This window comes from Pelophylax lessonae (assembly GCF_965119305.1).
Source record: "Pelophylax lessonae genome assembly, chromosome: 13".
NCBI classification, from domain to species: domain Eukaryota; kingdom Metazoa; phylum Chordata; class Amphibia; order Anura; family Ranidae; genus Pelophylax; species Pelophylax lessonae.
Genome location: NC_138780.1, coordinates 93,170,689 through 93,192,304, shown reverse-complemented (window position 1 = coordinate 93,192,304; position 21,616 = coordinate 93,170,689). Strand labels below are relative to the sequence as shown.

The 21,616-nt window shown below is 46.4% G+C and overlaps 1 protein-coding gene across 2 annotated transcripts in view; it reads left to right on the top strand.

Moving 5' to 3' along the window:
- TMEM87A (transmembrane protein 87A) overlaps nucleotides 1–21,616 on the top strand; it is a 76,180-nt gene that overhangs the window by 37,631 nt on the left and 16,933 nt on the right. For both annotated transcript variants that reach the window (XM_082242922.1, XM_082242921.1), the window contains exons 9-12: nucleotides 1,144–1,202; nucleotides 11,233–11,336; nucleotides 14,246–14,319; nucleotides 19,893–19,954. In XM_082242922.1, coding sequence (XP_082099048.1) covers nucleotides 1,144–1,202; nucleotides 11,233–11,336; nucleotides 14,246–14,319; nucleotides 19,893–19,954 — 299 coding nt within the window. The remainder of the gene's footprint in view (nucleotides 1–1,143; nucleotides 1,203–11,232; nucleotides 11,337–14,245; nucleotides 14,320–19,892; nucleotides 19,955–21,616) is intronic.

Here is a 21,616-nt window from a genome sequence, read left to right as displayed (position 1 = left end):
ATGGTAGCTGCATGGCAAGTCACAAAGCCCTATGAAATGAATGAAAGAGTGGTCCTAGGCAGTAGACAGCTGCTGTCAGTGCAACATTGTTCACAGCTAACTTGTTTTATACAATTTTGAGGGAAAAGCTTGACTGAATTCAAGTCTAATTTAAGCACAATTTTAAAGTAAAGCATAGCTAAGAATGTTTGTTTTTGATTCCAAAGCTCAAAACAAATCTCTGGAATCCGCAGTCGCTGCACCTAAAAAAAAAATATTATTTCCTAAATGTATGGAAACGCTAACTGGGTCCAAGGTTGATTAGACTAGCAACTTTTAGCAAACCTGCATCAGTAGAAGTGCCAAACCTAATGAGGAGTCTAAATGAATTTATTGATTTACACTTAAAAAAAAAAAAAAAAAGAAAATCGCATTTCTCGGGCCAAAAGAAAATGCCCCTTCACCAGGTGTTTGGTTAAAATAAGACCTTTGAATGGACTCAAAATGGGGCTTTCCTTTGTGAATCTTTGTAGAGAAGCTAATTACAGGACTAAGAGAGTTAAGTCCGGTACACAATGTAAGTGTTTTTTTTTTTTTTTTTCCCCAAAAACCTGACAGACCACTGTGCCAACACAAGCGATGTTGGTTCACGATCTCCCCTGCTGTGCTATTATTTTCTGACAGTGGAACTCCTCCGTTAGAATACACTGATCGGTGCTCACAGCCATTGGCTGCAAGCGCTGATTGAATACTGGTTTTCCAGCATGTCCCTTCAACAAAAGATGGTTAATAGACTGGCTTCTGTCGAACTGACCGCTGTACACGCTGACTGAAAGTCGGCCGGTTCCTGCTGAACTGGCTGATTTTCGGCCAGTGTGTACCCAGCTTTACTAGCCAGAAACAGCTGCGTGAGCGCAATCAAGAGATAAGCCTCTTGAAAGCTTTTTCCTTTGTTGTAGACTACCATCTTGTCCATCCTAGATCTATGTACTGTATGCATGTACTATATGTTCTATAAATCAGTTTTATTTTCTTATGTTAAATTGTAATTCAACATTTTTTTTTGATCAGGCTATATTATGTGGCTTTTTCAGGTAAAAAAGTGCCTACTTGTATGTTTACCTGTTTCTGGTCATGAATACAATTTTTTGTTTGTCCTTGCAGCATCAATTGTATTTATTATCTGGACCACTATGAAGTTCCGCCTCGTAGACTGTCAATCAGTAAGTTTCTATTGAATGTCTTTAGAATTTTGGTAACTACTTTATCCCACTATCACCCAGCAAACCGGAAATATATACAATAGTCTTGATCTGAAAGGGTTTACACCACTGAAATACATGTAAAATAGGCATTAATATTTCTGTTGCTAGAAACACCAGCTCCTTTACGTATAACGTATTCCTTGTTGCTTTAGCCAGGAAAAGGGATTATGGCTGTATGAAAATATAGGGCCGTCTTTAACGCGGCGGGGGGGGGGGGGGGGCAAAGCAGCTGCCTAGTGTTTTTTTTCAGCCGGAATCCGGCGCTGGCTGCTGGGCTGATCACTACTTTTACATGTTAATACAGAAGTGCTGCTTCTGTATTTACAAGTGACAGTGAGTGCGCCTCTCCTGGCAGCTGTTCGATCTCTATAGGAGAGCAGAGGAGGGAGGGGACGGGGCATGTATACAGGCAGAAGCTCCTCCATGGACAGGGTTAGTTACAGCTGCGCTTCTGCAGCCCCACTCTGATGATTTTTAGGTGGGGAGGTCTCGGAATGCTCAGTATTTAAAGGGGGGGGGGCTGATTTGGTGGTGGAGGAATGCTGTGCATTGAAAAGGGGGGGAACTCTAAACTGTACATAGCTTACCCCTCAACACTTCTCTACTGCAGGTGGCATGACTAGTCATTTATTTCTGGCAGCCTGCCGAGGATACTGCTTCTACCAGCACTCCTACCTTTATAGCTGTTTGCGCTTAGCTCTGCTCATTGTTAATAACTTCTAGGAGTTTTCTGTCTGATTTGCTGTAACCTTCAGCAATCAATAAGCTGTATTGATGTGCTGTAACCTCTAGCAACCAACAAGTAGGTGGTAATGATGCACAGTAACCTCCAGCGGTAAGCATAGTTGCATAGTAGTTGAGGTTAAATAAATACAATAGTCCATCCAGTTCACCCTGTGCATGAAACCTCTAGCAACCAATTAGTGAGCAGTAAGGATGTACAGTAACCTCTAGCAACCAATTAGCAGGAATGATGTGCAGTAACTTATAGCAACTAATAGGCAAGCAGAAATGAAGGCTGTAAACTCTAGCAACTAATCGGGGTGAATCGTAATGTGTACTGTAACCTCTTGCACCCGGTCAGAGAGCGGTAATGATATGCTGTAATCTCTGGCAACCAATTGTAATCACTGCCTGATCTGCTACTGTAAACTGATTTTGAGTCTAACTGCTATTTATTGTATGTATGGGTGAAAGCTGGGGCGGAAGGAGGGGGGGGAAGCAAAGAAAATGTTTACCCAGGGCCCAATCAATTTTATATTTGGCCCTAGTTATATACACAGTATATTCACAGTACACAAGTGAACACAGCAAACATTCCAAAGGCTGGCCATAAATGCCGCTATTTTTTCAAGCAGCCCCCTGACTGATCGAAAAGAAAACCCAAAAAACAAATGGGATTCCCCCATCCAGACAGTCGAGGTGGATGGAGGAATCCTTCTCACTATGCCATTGTACTCTTGAAAGTGGGACGACTCCGCTGTCAGAATACACTTATCAGCGGCTGCAGCCAGCTGATTGACAAAGATTTCCAACATCCTCACTCGACAGAGGTCGATTGGTAAATCGACTTCTGCCGAGCAGGAATGGCCATAGATTTATTGAAATTCAGCTAGTCCCCGATGAACTGGCCTAATTTCAGTCCATCTATGGGCAGCTAAATCCTTGACACTATAGTCTTGTTGTTCCAGCTGCTGTCATTGAACAAGCTTTATGTATCATAAGTAGGGTTGAGCGGACACCTAGATGTCCGTGTTCGACGGGTTCGGCCGAACTTTAAAAAAAAGTCTGGGTCCGTGTCCCGGACTTTTACCGAACTTTTCCCGGACACCGAACCCCATTGAAGTCAATGGGGACCCGAACTTTAAGGCACTAAAATGGCTCTAAAACACCAATGGAAAGGGCTAGAGTGCTGCAAATGGCAGCAAAACGTAGTTAAGAGCATGGCAAGTGCTCTGCAAACAAATGTGGATAGGGAAATAACTTAAAAAAAAAACAGAAAAATAAAACAATGTTCTTCATCTCTGAAGGACGAGGCCCATATGGAGTAGGAGGGAGGTTGAGGTGGTGGTGGATGTGGCGGTGTCATAGGCGTGCGCACAGGGTGTGCCTGGTGTACCTGGGCACACCCTAATCACCTAGGGCACATAGCATTATCGCTCTGTTTGCCAGTTAGGAGATGGGAAAGATCTCCCTCGCACCTGCTCTGCTCTATTTCTCTTTGCCAGCAGGGAGAGTAATGTATCGGGGCCATGTACATGTAGGCAAACACATGCATGTGTATTTCAACTTTGGGGTGCACACCCTAATGCAATAGGCTGCGCACACCTATGGGCGGTGTAGGTGGAAGCGGCGGTGGAGGAGGACCAGGGCCGGATTAAGAGCATCATGGTCTTGGTGCTGAGGATTTTGAAGGGCCTTAAGGGCCGTGCCTTGGCATGCACCCAGAGGAGGAAGGGTGCAGCCATGCATGCCTAATTCAACATGGGATGCTGTCTCTGAAGCCCATAAACACATCCATGCATCGGCAACTGTCCCTCCTTGTCCGGCCTTCGCGATGTGTGGGGAGGTTCTGAGGGTGCTGCCTGGGGAAGCGAGCATAGAAGCCAGACTTCTGTGTTTACAAGTGACAGAAGAGCGGTCACAGTGAATATGGCCAACCCGGGGCCTATATAAAAGGTAGGGGCCTGCATGGAGCTGCAGCTCCAATAGCCCCTACGTTAATCTGGCCCTGAGGAGGAGGACGAGGTAGCCAACACTGCTTCTTTTCACAAATTTTAAATGAGGGTACACCCCAAAAGAGTGAGAGCAAAAATGGAACAATGGCTGGGTAAGGTCGGTATCCATTGCTATTCTGCACAAGGTACGGAAAAGTCCCGTGGGATCCATGCCTGGTTCATTTTAATGAACGTGAGCTTGTCCACATTGTCTCTGGACAGGCGGCTGCGCTTGTCTGTTATAACACCCCCAGCCGTGCTAAATACCCGTTCAGATAATACACTGGCTGCAGGGCACGCCAGCACCTCCAAGGCGTAAAGGGCAAGCTCAGGCCATGTGCCCAATTTGGAGACCCAGAAGTTGAAGGGGGCAGACCCCTCATTCACTACATGTAGGCGTGTGCACACATACTGCTCCACCATGTTAGTAAAATGCTGCCTCCTGCTAAGACGTTCCATCTGAGCTGCTGGTGCTGCTGTTTGTTGTGGCGTGCTGACAAAGCTTTTCCACATTTCGGCCATGCTAACCCTGCCTTCTGAGGTGCTGGCGGTGCCCTGGTTGAGTTGGCGACCTCCTCCTCCTCTGCCTTGTGCTTCCACTGTGGCCCCGCTGTCAGATGGGAATGCCAGCAGCATCGCGTCTACCAGCGTGCGCTTGTACTCGCGCATCTTGCGATCGCGCTCCAGTGAGTGAATTAAGGACGGTACGTTGTCCTTGTAACGGGGATCCAGCAGCGTGGCCACCCAGTAATCAGCACAAGTTAGAATGTGGACAACTCGGCGGTCGTTGTGGAGACACTGCAGCATGTAATCGCTCATGTGTGCCAGGCTGCCCAGAGGCGACGAAAGGCTGTCCTCTGTGGGAGGTGTATCGTCCGTGTCCTCTGTATCCCCCCAGCCACGCACCAGTGATGGCCATGAGCTGGCCTGGGTGCCACCCTGCTGTGAACATGGTTCCATCTCCTCCTCCAGCTCCTCCTCCTCCTCCTCCTCATCCTCATCCTCCAGAACTGTGCCCCTGCTGGACAATTGTGTCCCTGGCGTTTGTGTGTGCAGGAACCCACCCTCGGAGCCCCTTGCGAATGACTGCCCTGAAAGCCTTTGAAATGTTACCTCTTCATCCTCCTCCTCCTCCTCCTCATCCTGTGCCACATCCTCTTCCATCATCGCCCAAATTGTTTTTTCAAGGAGGCATAGAAGTGGGATAGTTAAGCTGAGAACGGCGTCATTGCCACTGGCCATGTTGGTGGAGTACTCAAAACAGCGCAACAAGGCACACAGGTCTCGCATGGAGGCCCAGTTATTGGTGGTGAAGTGGTGCTGTTCCGCAGAGCGACTCACGCGTGCGTGCTGCAGCTGAAACTCCACTATGGCCTGCTGCTGCTCGCACAGTCTTTGCAGCATGTGCAAGGTGGAGTTCCACCTTGTGGGCACGTCACATATGAGGCGGTGAGCGGGAAGGCCGAAGTTACGCTGCAGCCCTGCCAGGCGAGCAGCAGCAGGGTGAGAACGCCTAAAGTGCGCACAGACGGCCCGCACTTTCTGCAGCAGCTCTGACATATGGGGGTAGTTTTTAAGGAACCTCTGCACCACCAAATTCAGCACATGCGCCAGACAAGGGATGTGCGTCAAACCGGCTAGGCCCAGAGCTGCTATGAGATTTCGCCCGTTATCGCACACCACCAGGCCGGGCTTGAGGCTCGCTGGCAGCAACCACTCATTTGTCTGCTGTTCCATGCTCCTCCACAACTCCTGCGCGGTGTGTGGTTTGTCCCCCAAACAGGCAAGTTGTAAAACTGCCTGCTGTCGTTTAGCCCTGGCCGTGCTGAAGTTGGTGGTGAAGGTATTACGCTGTCCGGATGAGGAGGCGGTAGAGGATGAGGTAGCGGAGTAGGATGAGTTAGGAACAGGAGGCAAACTGAAGCGCCCTGCAATCCTCGGTGGTGGAAGGACATGTGCCAAATTGCTATCCGCCTCAGGCCCATCCGCCACTGCATTTACCCAGTGTGCCGTTAGGGAGATATAACGCCCCTGACCGTGCTTACTGGTCCACGTATCGGTAGTTAGGTGGACCTTGGCACAGATGGCGTTGCGCAGTGCACACCTGATTTTTTCCCCCACTTGGTTGTGCAGGGAAGGGATGGCTTGCCTGGAAAAGTAGTGGCGGCTGGGCACGACGTACTGTGGGACAGCCACCGACATAAGCTTTTTAAAACTGGGCGTCTCCACCAGACGGAATGACAGCATTTCAAAGGCCAATAATTGTGAAATGCTGGCATTCAGGGCCAGGGATCGCGGGTGGGTAGGGGGGTACTTCCTCTTCCTCTCAAGTGTTTGGGAGATGGAAAGCTGAACGCTTCCACGGGACATTGTGGAGATGGTTGTTGGTGACCCAGGTGGTGGTGTTGCTGACAGATCGTCTGTTTGCGGGGTGGCAGGTGCCGGTATGACTACAGAGGTGGCTGGAGCGGCCGAGACTGCAGCAGAAGAGGAAGCAGGATGAGCCAGAGACGTTTCTTGGTTTTGAAGGTGTGTACTCCACTGCAGCTCGTGCTTTGCACTTAGATGCCTGATCATGCAGGTAGTGCTCAGGTTGAGAAGGTTTATGCCTCGCTTCAGGCTCTGATTGCACAGGGTGCAAACCACTCGTGTCCTGTCATCAGCACATTTTCTAAAGAACTTCCACGCTAGAGAACTCTTTTGAGCTGACTTTGGTGCGCTCGTTCCCTTGCTGCGTTGGGCAGTAGCAGGCGTAGTGTCTAGGGCACGGCCGCTCCGCTTCTGCACCCTGCTCCCTCTTCTGCTGTGCTGGTGGCTCTGTGCGACCACCGCCTCTTCCTCCAAACTACTCAGGTCACCTGCATGACCTTCATTCCATGTGGGGTCGAGGACCTCATCGTCCTCCACATCATCTTCCACCCAGTCTTCACCCCTGCCCTCCCTGTCGGTCTCCACAATGCTGAACGCCGCAGCAGTTGGCACCTGCGTTTCGTCATCATCGGAGACGTGCTGTGATGGTCCTTCCATGTACTCATCTTGAGAAATAAGTGGTTGGGCATCGCTGCACTCAATCTCTTCCACTTCTGGGGCAGGGCTAGGTGGATGGCCCTGGGAAACCCTGCTGACAGAGTCATCAAAAAGAAGAAGAGACTGCTCTATGGCTTGGGGCTCAGACTGCTTGCCTGATTTGCAAGGGGGTGAGGTGAAAGACGGTTGGACATTGGCTGCAGGTGCCAACTCTGACCTTTCTGCAGTAGACTGGGTGGGAGACAATGTGAAGGAACTGGAGGCACTGTCAGCAGCAAACCAATCTACTATCGCCTCTCTGTGTTCTGGCCTCATCACTTCTAGAGGCGTATGATGCCCTACCAAATACTGATGCAGGTTCTGTCGCCTACTCACACTTGAGGAAGGTGTTTCACTTGTGCGTGTAGCTGGCACAGATCGACCACGTGCTCTCCTTGCAACAGGAGCTCTAGCAGCAGCACCACCACGACCCAGGCCACGGCCCCTATTTGACGCTCTCCTCATATTTCTGAAATTTAAGATCTTGCCCTAGAAAGGTCTTTATTGAATAGCGGAACAAAAGAACAACAGTATCGCACGGGTGTATCTCACAGTCAAATATGCAAACTATGCCGCAATTTAATGTTTTTTACACCAAAAGGGTGTGTATTGAATAGCGGAATAGGATAAAAAACTGTGTATCTCACACGTACAAACACAGACTAGGCCCGATTAAATTTTTTCCTACCCTAAAGGGAGGATGAGGAAGAGGAGTATGGAACAGGCAGCACCCTCAAATCTTCAGAAGTATGAGATGAACCCCAAAAACTTGGAAAGGTGGATCTCACACGTACCGACACAGACTATTCCGCAATTTAATTGAGCCACAAAGGTTTTTATTGAATAGCGGAATAGGAAATATGATCAAAAAAAAGTGTATGTTTTTCACACGTACAGAAGCACACTAGGCCCCAATTACTATTGTTTGTACACCTAAAAGGATGGATGAGGAAGAGGAGGAGGAGGAGTATAGAACAGGCAGCACCCTCAAAGCTTCAGAAGTATGAGATGAACCCCAAAAACTTGGAAAGGTGGATCTCACACGTACCGACACAGACTATTCCGCAATTTAATTGAGCCCCAAAGGTTTTTATTGAATAGCGGAATAGGAAATATGATCAAAAAAAAGTGTATGTTTTTCACACGTACAGAAGCACACTAGGCCCCAATTACTATTGTTTGTACACCTAAAAGGATGGATGAGGAGGAGGAGGAGGAGTATAGAACAGGCAGCACCCTCAAAGCTTCAGAAGTATGAGATGAACCCCAAAAACTTGGAAAGGTGGATCTCACACGTACAGACACAGACTATTCCGCAATTTAATTGAGCCCCAAAGGTTTTTATTGAATAGCGGAATAGGAAATATGATCAAAAAAAAGTGTATGTTTTTCACACGTACAGAAGCACACTAGGCCCCAATTACTATTGTTTGTACACCTAAAAGGATGGATGAGGAGGAGGAGGAGGAGGAGTATAGAACAGGCAGCACCCTCAAAGCTTCAGAAGTATGAGATTGTGTTCACTGTACCCCACAAAGATTGTGTTCACTGTACCCCACAAAGATTGTGTTCACTGTACCCCACAAAGGTTTTGTTCACTGCACCCCACAAAGATTGTGTTCACTGTACCCCACAAAGGTTTTGTTCACTGCACCCCACAAAGATTGTGTTCACTGCACCCCAAAAGGATTGTCTTCTCTGCACCCCACAAAGATTGTGTTCACTGTACCCCACAAAGGTTTTGTTCACTGTACCCCACAAAGATTGTGTTCACTGCACTCCAAAAGGATTGTCTTCACTGCACCCCACAAGGATTGTCTTCACTGCACCCCACAAGGATTGTCTTCACTGCACCCCACAAAGGTTTTGTTCACTGCACCCCACAAAGATTGTGTTCACTGTACCCCACAAAGATTGTGTTCACTGTACCCCACAAAGATTGTGTTCACTGCACCCCAAAAGGATTGTCTTCTCTGCACCCCACAAAGATTGTGTTCACTGTACCCCACAAAGATTTTGTTCACTGCACCCCACAAAGATTGTGTTCACTGTACCCCACAAAGATTTTGTTCACAGCACTCCAAAAGGATTGTCTTCACTGCACCCCACAAAGATTGTGTTCACTGTACCCCACAAAGGTTTTGTTCACTGCACCCCACAAAGATTGTGTTCACTGCACCCCACAAAGATTGTGTTCACTGTACCCCACAAAGGTTTTGTTCACTGCACCCCACAAAGATTGTGTTCACTGTACCCCACAAAGATTGTGTTCACTGTACCCCACAAAGGTTTTGTTCACTGCACCCCACAAAGATTGTGTTCACTGTACCCCACAAAGGTTGTGTTCACTGTACCCCACAAAGGTTTTGTTCACTGCACCCCACAAAGATTGTGTTCACTGCACCCCACAAAGATTGTGTTCACTGCACTCCAAAAGTATTGTCTTCACTGCACCCCACAAAGATTGTGTTCACTGTACCCCACAAAGGTTTTGTTCACTGCACCCCACAAAGATTGTGTTCACTGCACCCCACAAAGATTGTGTTCACTGTACCCCACAAAGGTTTTGTTCACTGCACCCCCCAAAGATTTTGTTCACTGCACCCCACAAGGATTGTCTTCACTGCACCCCACAAGGATTGTCTTCACTGCACCCCACAAGGATTGTCTTCACTGCACCCCACAAAGATTGTGTTCACTGTACCCCACAAAGATTTTGTTCACTGCACCCCACAAAGATTGTGTTCACTGTACCCCACAAAGATTTTGTTCACTGCGCTCCAAAAGGATTGTCTTCACTGCACCCCACAAAGATTGTGTTCACTGTACCCCACAAAGGTTTTGTTCACTGCACCCCACAAAGATTGTTCACTGTACCCCACAAAGGTTTTGTTCACTGCACCCCACAAAGATTGTGTTCACTGTACCCCACAAAGATTGTGTTCACTGTACCCCACAAAGGTTTTGTTCACTGCACCCCACAAAGATTGTGTTCACTGTACCCCACAAAGGTTTTGTTCACTGCACCCCACAAAGATTGTGTTCACTGTACCCCCCAAAGATTTTGTTCACTGCACCCCACAAGGATTGTCTTCACTGCACCCCACAAGGATTGTCTTCACTGCACCCCACAAAGATTGTGTTCACTGCACCCCCCAAAGATTTTGTTCACTGCACCCCACAAGGATTGTCTTCTCTGCACCCCACAAGGATTGTCTTCTCTGCACCCCACAAGGATTGTCTTCACTGCACCCCACAAGGATTGTCTTCACTGCACCCCACAAAGATTGTGTTCACTGTACCCCCACAAAGGTTTTGTTCACTGCACCCCACAAAGATTTTGTTCACTGCACTCCAAAAGGATTGTGTTCACTGCACCCCAAAAAGATTGTGTTCACTGCAGCCCACACACAGAAAAATGGATGTGGATCACTGACACCTGCCTATCTCCTATCCCACACCACACAGCAATATCGATTGTAGTTTGTAGAACACACTTTCCCTAAAATTCAGCAGACTCTGTCCCTAACAGGATTGAGAAGAGATCGTAGATCAGGAGAACTAAGTGCAGACCCCACCCCACACAGCAATATCGATTCTAGTTTGTAGAACACACTGACCCTATAATTCAGCAGACTCTATCCCTAAAATGCCTACAACTCGCCCTGCCTAAACACTCCGACCTGTCCCTCAATTCTATCCGGACACAAATGTTTTTTTCCTGCCTATCTTTCCCTAATCAGCAGCCAGCACGTTGATGTGTGCTCTGTCCCTGATCTAAGCAGCATAATGACGCTGCTGTGGCTGCCTCGAACTTATAAAGACTTGGTCACATGCTTCAGACGGCCAATCACAGCTACTGAGACATTTGCAGGCATGGCTGGGATGGCTTAAGGCACACCAGTTAAACGATTGTTGATTGGCTGTTGAAAGCCCGCCATGAAAAGAGCGCCAAAGCATGCAAAACCCGGAAATAAAACGACCGAACACGGATTTTTACCCGAATATACAGTAAAGTGTCCGTGTTCGTGTTCGGGTAACAAAAATCCAATTATTCGGTACGAACACGAATAATACAGTCCGTGTTCGCTCAACACTAATCATAAGTCTAGAAAATATACTGCTACTTCCATGAGTGCACCTTTTTTTGTTTTTTTGTTTTTCCTTGAACTGCTGCTATTTTTTACCATTTCTTTATTTGGCAGGATTGGCAAGAGCTGTGGGTAGATGATGCTATATGGCGCCTTCTCTTCTCCATGATCCTGTTTGTCATCATGGTCCTTTGGAGGCCATCTGCAAATAGTCAGAGGTTTGTAAGGCTGACTTGTTCATTTTTAGACTTGATAGATAGAGCCAAACCGCATATGATCCTTGAGATTTTTGCAAAACGGATAATTCAAACCTGGGATAAGGAGTGCAATAGCTAGTGTTAGAAAGCAATAAAATCCTTTGGTGTTGGTTACAGGAATTCCTTTAACATGCGAGAGGTTTTCTTCTTTTGCAGTAAGTTTTTCTATGATTATACAGCAGTTTAGAGGAGCTAAAAGGTGATCCGTTTAGCAATGGAAAGATCTTGGATGCCTTTTTTTCTTGATGGAACTGCACATGAAGTAAATTGCTTCTGTTCTCTGTAAAAGGTTATTTTGCTAAAGTAGTAGAGAATGTTTACTCAGTAAAGCTAATGTTAAAAAATAAGGTGAATCAGTGTTGACTCTGAATACCCAATTATATGCTAACTAAAAATCTTGCTTTTTTTTAGGTTTTCCTCACAAGATTGGGTATTCAAAGTAAATACAGGTTCACCTTATTTACGAATATTCACTTTGCAAGCTGAACTTTCTCTACTTCTTCAATAGGATCTCATGCACACTGGGCTTAACAAAATGCCACTTTTACAGGTGTTTGGCTTTTTTAAGGGGGGGGTTCTCTGCCTATCAATGCACCTTCAGGTTAGCATTTAGGCACTTGCACACATATTAGATGAGGAGCGTTTACAGGCAGAAAAAAAAAAAACATCCGCGCATTCAAGATGGGAGCTTCTGATCAGAAAAGCGTGAAGCTTTCATAAACGCTTAGACGCGTTTTAAGTGCGTTGCAAGTTAATGCATTGTACCAGCCAGAATAATTTATTTTCTGGCCAACAAAATGCATAAAAGTGCCTAAACGCGTGTTAAAAACACGGCTTTTATGTACATTTTTTAAGTTGCCTTTTCCTGCCAGGAGTAAAAGGCATTCAGAGGAAAAACACCCAGTGTGCATGAGCCTTAGATCAACCCTGATGTTTGTGTTATTGCTGAATTTTCTTTTGGAGGGAAACACCTTCAGTCTTTTTGTGTACATAGCCTTTAAATGAAAGGTTTATTCCTCTCAGCAATGGTCCTTTTTGTTGAGGGTGCATGCTGTTGGGCTGAACTAACCCCTGACAACTATTGTGACAAGATCTTTACATTGCTGTTCTATATTCTTCTCCAGCATACATTTGAGCCTTATACATGTCTGCATCAAGAAGGATCTCAGTTCCATATTATTTAAAAATTACACATGGGTAAGGCAGTGGGGCTTCTTATAATGGCAGAATTTATGCATTTGAGTGAATGCATAATGTGGATACAATTTTAACTGCTGGAGTCCCTGAGAAGCCAATGGGTGATTTAGCTGACTGGTATGCACCCAGATTTGAGTTGTCAATTTTAGAAGGATCTGCAATTTAGAGACTAGGCACTATTGATGTATTTTGTAATTAATGACCTCCCTTTATTTTATTGTGCAAAGGAGCACAGCATGGACTGGCTTTTTGGTGTTTATTCCTATCCTGCAAAGTTCTGGCCCTGTGACTGTTAGGTTAAACCTGCAGCAAATGACTGGTCTTTGTCTCAGATTTTAGCAGTAAACTCCCATTAGGGGCACAGATGTAGACCTTTTTACAATTTGAATGAGGATTCTCACCTCTTGCTGGTGGAGAAGGAACTGGATGTTCTGGTAGACATAGGTTAATAATAGCATGTGCCAAGCTGCGATTTCCAAAGTAAGCAAAATCTTTACTTCTACTAAAAGAGGTATAGACTCCAGAGAGAGAGAGAGATCATGTTACCTCTGTACAATTCATTAGTAAGACCTCATCAAGAATATGCTGTTCAATTTTGAGCACCAGTTGACAAAAACGAGATCGGGGAACTGGAGAAAGTACAGAGAAGGGCAACCAAACTGATAAGAGGCATGGAGGAGCTCCGCTATGAGGATAGATTAGAGGAACTGAATTTATTCTCTTGAGGTTAAGGGGGATATGATCAATATGAATTAATACATAAGTGGTCCTTATAGTTAACTTTTTGTAGAGTTTTTCACGTTCCGGTCTTTACAAGTTGGCACACTTTACGACTGGAGGATAAGAGATTTAACCATCACATACAGAAAGGCTTTTTCACAGTAAGGCAAGGCCATACACGGAAAAAAATTTCTTTCCTGCAGCCACTGGTTCAATTCCCCCATCAGCATAGACAGTGTTGGCAGGGGAATCCCTCCCACCGAGCCCGTGTATTCTCCCGGAGAAGTCAGTTATTATTGCTAGCGGCTATACCAGCCGGTAATAATAATCATATGTAAAATCCAGCAGGCTGGTTCTACCAAAGTTCAGCCTGCCCATGCATGGTTCAAATCTCAGCCAGTTCCTGCTAAACCAGCTGAGATTCAAACTGTCTATGGCCGGCCTAAGAGCTGTGAAAATTTGGAATGCATACCCTCAAGAACTTGTTTTGGCCAGCTCAGTAAATTCTTTTAAAAATAAATGGATGCATTCCTAAATGCACAAAATATAACTAGCTACAAATATTTGCCTCATGATCAAGAAGGATTTTTCCCCCACCTGAGCAAATTGGATCATGCTTTTATCAGGGTTTTTTGCCTTCCTCTGTATCAACTGCAGGTATAGGATTGTGTATATGGAGGTTTTCTAGTGTGTGTGTGTGTGTGTGTGTGTGTGTGTGTGTTTTTATTGGTTGAACTAGTGTCCATTCACCCTGAATAATTATGTAACTTTACCTAAATGTATTTGTTATCCAGTCATGTACAATTCCTGTTTATTCCATCTGTGCATGGTTGAGTATTCAAAGTGAACACTTTTTATTATTTATTTAATGAAGATTCTCAACTATTCTAGTAAATCAATGCCACTCTTCTGTGTCTTTAATGTTTGAACATAATGATGTCGTCTTCCTACAGGTTTGCATTTTCTCCACTCATTGAGGAAGAGGAGGATGATGAACAGAAGGAACCAATGTTAAAAGAAAGCTTTGGTATCCTATCCTGTAATTTACTTCAGACACCACAGTTTGCAGTAGCAGCTCCTAAAACTACAATATACACACACAATGCTTTGTTTTTATTTAACCACTTTGTGCATTAATTGCAGTGCTAAATGTAGAATATATGAGAAAATGACAATTACACCAGCAGAGTTGATTGGTATTTCACAAAACAGTTTGCTTATCATTCAGGCAAAATGATTTTAAATTGTAAACAAGGCTTTCGATTATTACCTAATAGTTTATCAGTATGTCTTAAACTGGTTTTGTTACTGGTCCATTTGTGCCTGTGTTCTAAAATTTTGTCGGACCTATGAAAATTCCGGACTTCGTCACTTCCGGCTGGTGCGAGCCCCGGTGCGCATGCGCACAAGACATTTTCAAGGTCCGATGAAATTCTAAAACTTATCGAACAGCTGATTGAGAGGAGATGGGGCTGAGGTGGGAAGCACACACCGCCGCGGGAAAATTGCTGTCACGGCCGAACCAAAGGTGCTGGAGACCCTAAAATTGTATCGCAGGTAGCCAAGACGCTTCCCTACAGATGATAAAAATGGGGTCTCGGGGATGAAAGGGCACAGAGCAGTGACCCCGAGGCCCGGTTCTTATGAGAAAGTCACGTATTGCTTGGTGTGAGTCTTCTTGGGCTCCCCCTCGCTTTTACTCAGTGGCTGGATCTTGGCTTCCTTCAATGGGAAGGTTGATCAAAAGTTGGCTTGAGTACTGTCAAGGGTCAAGTTTTGGTTTTGGTCATTTTTATTCCACAGGCCGTTGGCCGTCCGTTCCCTGGTGAGTAACTTTTTCCAGGGGGTGCGACATTTGGTTCTTCCAGTGCGTCATCCGTCGCCAACTGGGGACCTTGGTTGGTGAACTTAAGAGAAAAGGATTTTACGGTACGTCAAAAATCCAGTTTTTCTCTTTCGTTCATTGACGGACACAGCTCCATATCTTCATGACCGATGGGTTTATGCTGCTCTAGGACACTAGGCAGAAAAAATTTGACCACGCCTATAGTGCAGTTCCAGGGGGTATACTCCCACTTCCTATTATATTCCTAGTCAGGAAGTAAGTAACTAGTTCCTTGCTGGGATCTCTGGTCCTAGCATTTTTTCCTTTTTAAACGAAAATTATTATATTCTGTTCCTGTGAGAACTACAATTAACTGCCGGACTGGGCGACAGACTGGATATCCTAAATCCTTACGGCCTTTCCAGTCTGGCCAACGAGCATGGTGCGGTAAGTAGTAACCCCCCCCCCCCCCCCCTGGTGTGGATGTGGGCCCCTCCCTCGGTAGGACCCCCGAGCGCCCGCCCTTCCCACTTTATGCTCTCCCTCAATATCGAGGGCCGTCTACAGACCACCACCCATTCACCCATACCGATCTCTCCCCCCCCCCCCCCCCCCCCCGGATGGCCATGCCTAATTTTTATGGTGGGGATGTCGAGCGGGTGCTGGGGGAGGAGGGGGGGGGCTTTTTTGGGGGGGGATGGTCCTGGTGGGGTTTCCCGGGAACCGCGTGGTCGCCAAATGCAGCCGTCATATTGTTGTGGTCACTGGAGCCCTGGAGAAAACAGGAGGTGTTTGGATTACAGCTGCTACACTGAGCCTTCATAGTATGAACCTGGACAGATTGTAGTGAACTGAAAACAATAAGAGGCGAACTTAAACGTCATATTGATGTTCAGTCTGCCAAGCTCTTGCGCCAGTTGAGGCAGAAGGACAGACTACAGCACAAGTGGGAAAAAAAAACTGTGATATTGTTACTGCCTGTCTGCAGGCGGTCTCCCAGATACGTTGTGGGCCTGATCATCTGTTGGGGTTTGCCTGCGTTCTACTGGAGAAGAGTTTATCAGTTGCTAGCCTTATCATCTGGTCTTGATGCGGTTAAGAACTTATGCGGTTAAGAAACTATGAGGCTTCCATATATCCATTTTGACCACTCTACAACTTGAGGGTCATTTTCTTCTGGTAAGCAGGTTTTACTTCTGACACAGTGGTGAAATGTACTTTCAAGAGTCATCGCTTCTGGTGTTGGAGTTTTTGACATCTACTGTTTTGGTGTTGCACCCCATTGTTTATTGTTGCTGATGGCTGCTGTATCTATCGGCGGCCATGTTTGTGTGGTCCGGCGGCCATTTTCTTGTCGTTTCCCATTACTAGCAATCGGTGGCCATGTTATTGGAGACTATGGGAAGGTGATTCAGAGGTGGGCCTCTATGAACTTCCTCTCTGATTACCGCACGGTGTGCAGCCTGACACTCTGCTATGACAGCGGTCCTGCGGTTACTGGTTTCTAAAGTAGATCGGCCCTCCAAAATAGTAAAAAGCGTCCTCCGCCTTCACCTGCTTCCTCTGCCTCCTCAGATTCTGAGGTGGATTTGGCTGCCGTGGACGCTTGTCACCCTACTGGGTCTGGGTCCATGCACCCTGAGTGTTCTGATGGTGAGGATGATTCCTCTTCCACTACAGTCGTGCATGAAAAGGTGCTGGTGGATGCATTGATTGTATCAATGCGGGAAACTTTAAAATTGGAGGACGCAGCTACTATTGCGTCGGCTGCGACGGTGTAGTTTGGTACACGCAGAACCTCCAATTTGTTGCAAGTCAGTGGGGTTCCCCCAAGCACACTGTCTGGGTCCGAAAGCGCTTTGCTAGAAGGTATCTGTTTGAAGAGTCCCTGCTAAAAAATCTGACAGTACCACCCGTGGTGGACTCTAAGGTTTCCAGGTTGAATAAAGCCACCTCCATCCGGTGGAAGACTCCCTGTCCTTTTAAGGACCCATTTTGACAAGAGAGCTGAATATCTGGTAGGATTCCTTTTACCAATGGCCGGTTCCATTCCGCGGCCAGTGTTTGCCATAACCTTGGTTTTACAGACATTAAAGCGGAGTTCCACCCGAAATTTATACTTACCTCCGTCTTCTCGCTCCCGGTCACCTGAAAAACAAATGGATAATCGCAATTTTTTTTTTTTTTTTCACTTACCTTTTAGAGAAAATATACTCACCTTACTTCCTTCTTCCTCCCCTCGGCGGCCACGGCGATTCGTCACTTCCTGGATTTTGCAATGATTCCTGGGAGCTGAACGTCATCGCTCCCAGGAATCATTGCGCCTGCACCGGCCCCAACGTCAGTTCCGGGGCGCGCGCGTCATTCCCTTCTAAACAGCTTCTGGGCATGCCCAGAAGCTGTGGAGGGATGACGCGCGCGACCCGGAAGTGACGTCGGGGCCGGTGCAGTGCATCGTGGGACCGAAGGAGGAAGAGGACCGAAGAGGACGCGGAAGAGGATCGTGCTGGCTTCAAGCTGCCCACACCTGAGATGGCAGCGCTGGAGAAGACAATTTCAAGGTAAGTATTTATCCTGAAAGGTAAGTGCAACCCGGGACAGATCAGAGGCTAGCCATTGTGGAATGTGCTAGCCCTGACTGTCCCGGGGGTATTTTTGTAAAAAAATGTATAACCAGGGTGGAACTCCGCTTTAACGGAATGGGCTAAGCTCCTGCTCCAGGATTTGGAAGGTGGACAACCTCCTCCTGACCTGGCAGAGCTGGTGGACCAGTTGGTCCAGGGGTTGCAGTATATTTGTGATGCCTCTTTGGATGTGGCCCCCTTAGCCTGCAGGGTGCCCATGACGGCGGTGACTCTGCGCCGCATGACATGGCCGAAATACTGGTCTGCTGACCAGGCTTCCAAAAAGGTATTGACTGATCGCCCTTTTGTAGGAGACCGCTTGTTCGGTGCTTCCATGGAGGAGATCATTAGGGGTTTTACAGGAGGAAAGAGGTCTTACAGGAGGTTACTCTGGTTCCACAGTCTGCCGGGTGTAAAGAGACTCTTCGCAAGCATGGTCCTTTCTTCTCGGCTCATAAGCGGTCCTTTCGTCCTCCGGGATCTAAGTACTAGGTAGCAAAATCCACCTGTAACCCCCGCAGCGGGTTCCAAGAGGCTCTGGCCAGGTAAGTCCCGAGCGGCCCCTCCCGGGTCCGCAGACAAGCTCTCTTCTGCCTAATGGTGCACCCTCACCCGTACTTGGGGTAGGGGGGACGTCTTTGCTACTTTCCTGATCCATGGACCTCCTGTATTCAAGACAAATGGTCCACGAGTTAATTCGGTCCAGGTACAAGATCAGGTTTCGGTCCTTGCCTCCGGCAAAGTTCTTTCCCTCCAACATGGGTTTGTCCCCAGACAGTCTGCAAGGTCTTCTTGGGGCAGTACAGGATCTGCTCTCACAGGGGGTCAATGTACCTGTTCTGAAATCAGAGCGCTTTCAGGTGTTCAAACCTGTTTACTTTTCCTAGGAAGGAAGGCAAGGTCCGTCCCATTCTGGACCGAAAAGACTTTGAACCGCTTTGTGCAGTTCAGAACTTTCGAATGGAATCCATTCACACGGTGGTGGCATCCCTTCATCAAGGGGATTTCCTGGCCTCTATCGATATCAAGGACGCTTACCTTCATATCCCATTATGTGTCGGGCATCAGAGTTTCCTTCACTTTTCCGTGGGCGAGGAGCACTATCAATTCGTGGCATTACCCTTTGATCTCTCCTCAGGTGTTTACAAAAGTTTTGGCCCCGGTGTTGGCTTTACTGAGGCAGAAGGGGATTGCGGTGCTTGGGTACCTAGACGATCTCCTTCTGTGAGTAGAGTCTCCGAATGCCCTGAAAGACAATGTGGACATTGCGGTGCAAACTTTGCAAGAGTTCGGATGAAAGCTGAATTTCCAAAACTCTGTTCTAGTTCCGTCCACAAAACTGGACTATCTGGGCCTGACCCTGGACACAACCCTAGCCCCGGGTTTTTCTTCCGGAGGTGAAACTAAAAAAGTTGCAGGATGTGACGCGGCTTCTGTTGTCCAACTGGCGATCATCCCTCAGTACTTGCATGCAAGTTCTGGGCCTGATGGTCTCCACCTTCGCGGCGGTTCCATTCACTCAGGTCCATACCAGGTCTTTACAGAAGGAGATCCTTCTCAAATGGAAAAATAATCTACAGGCTCTAGAAAATCTGATACTGTTGAGCCGGACTACGAGGGGATCCCTGATGTGACCCTAAATGTGTCTGTCTTCATTTCAGGCTGCAAGCAACAAAATGTGATTATTTTAAAGTGGATTGATTCTTTTCTATACCCACTGTATATATGTACGTTAGTATTGAAGCGGTTAAGCCAGTGTCAGGGGTCAGAGGTCACCTGAAGTCAGCGAGGCCTGCAACTGGTAATCTTCAGTTGACTTTTGGTCCCCCACCCCAGAAATGGTGGCTTCAACATTTCAATGCGGAAAGTTTCCCTTTATGAGGTTTCAGATGTGTTGGTAGGGAGGTTTGCAAAATGATGCTTTATCTTTGTAAACTTGCATAGAAAGAAACCTCAAACAGCACAATAGTCAACATAATTATGGGGGGAAAACGCCCAAAAAATGTAGTGTGTGTTGGGTTTGACCAAGGAGGCTAACATTTTACTAATGCATAGCAGAATTTGCACCATGTTCTATGTACTATAGTAGATACCTGTGCCAAAAATAATCGGCCAGAGATGTAATTACTTTTTTTTTTTTTTTCTCCACAGAGGGAATGAAAATGAGAAGTGCAAAACCAGAAACAAATGGCAACACAAAGGGTTCCAAAGCTGTAAGTATACATTAATTTTGAAAGTGATTTTTTGTCTTTGTGTAATATTTTGTGTCATATGCCATGGTCATAACCATAGTTAGATCATTTCAGCTTCCTGGTTGTTATGGGTTACTGTACAATTCAAAAGGCTCTTTATCTAATTTTGCTAGTGGTGGTGTTAAAGTGGAACTAAACCTAACTTAGGAAACTGTGAGCAGGCAATTTTTTTTTTTTTTTTTTTGCAGAAGAGACTTGCTATGTCTCTTTTTTATACTAATATAAACTTGCCTGCCTGCTCATGGTCTTCTAACGAATGTAAACTAAGTTGCCCATGCACAGCTCGGCATGCATTCCTGGGAACACTTTGGCTGTATTGGAATGACTCCTATGCGCATGCACACTGGCCAGTCAAGAGGCCTGAAAACCCGACACCCAGGGACTTTTTTTTCGACCTTACTGGTCCGAATACCTTTTCCAACCCAAATTATTAAAGCCCGTGGGTCAGCATAGCCATCAGTCAACTAGCAATTTTAGTAAGGAATTCAGCAATGCCAGCTTCGTTAGTCCTGTTGCACACAACAGTACCGGTTATTTAAATGATTTATATCACCTGTCGCTGAATAGCTTTGTCTGCATGTAAATGTGGAAAGTGAGGGTAAGAGGGGAGTGGGGGGTAGCCCTTTAACCACATTGCTTTATACATTAATGTGCTGCTTTTTCACAGTTGATGAGTTGACTGTGTGGTTTGGGGTATATGAATGAATACATACAGTGCATTCATAAAGTATTCAGACACCCTTCACTTTTTTTTAATTTTGTTATGTTGCAGCCTGTTACTACATTTGTTTAAATTCATTTTTTTTATTATTCTGCATTGTAGTGCCCCATAATGGCAAAGTGAAAACAGAACTTTAGAACTGTTTGCAAATGTATGGAAAAACTGAAATACCACATTGGCGGTATTGAGCATTCAGACCCTATGCAACAACACTTAGCTCGGGTGCCTCCCATTATCTCTTGAATGTTGCCGAGATGTTTCTACAGTTTGCTTGGAGTCCACCTGTGGTAAATTAAACTGATTGAACATGATTTGGAAAGGCACTCACCTGTCTATAAAAAGCCTCACAGCCGATGATCTATACTGTATCAGAGCTAAAACCGTTAGGTCAAACCATGAACTGCCTTGAGACAGGATTAGTTCAGGGCAGGATCTGGGGAAGGCTCCAAAAATGTTCTGCTGCACTGAAGGTTCCCGGGAGCACAGTGGCCTCCATAAATGTCTAATTGAAGAAGTTTGGCACAACCAGGACTCTTTTGAGAGCTGGTCACCTGGCCAAACTGAGCAATCAGGGGAGAAGGGCCTTAGTAGGTGAGGTAACAAAGAACCCAATGGCTGGGCTCCAGAGATCCTGTGTGACGAGATTTGACAAAGTTCCAGAAGGATAACTATCACTGCAGCCCTCCACTGATCTGGACTTTATGGCAAAGTGCCTAGCCAGAAGACACATAAAAGCCAGCTTGGAGTTTGTAAATAAGCACCGGAAGGACTCTGACTGTAAGGAACAAGGTTCTCTGGTCTGATTAAACCAAGATTGAACTGTTTGGCCTCACTTCTAAACGTTATGTCTGGAGGAAACCTGGCACCGCTCATCTGTGGTGGCAGCATCATGCTGTGGGGGT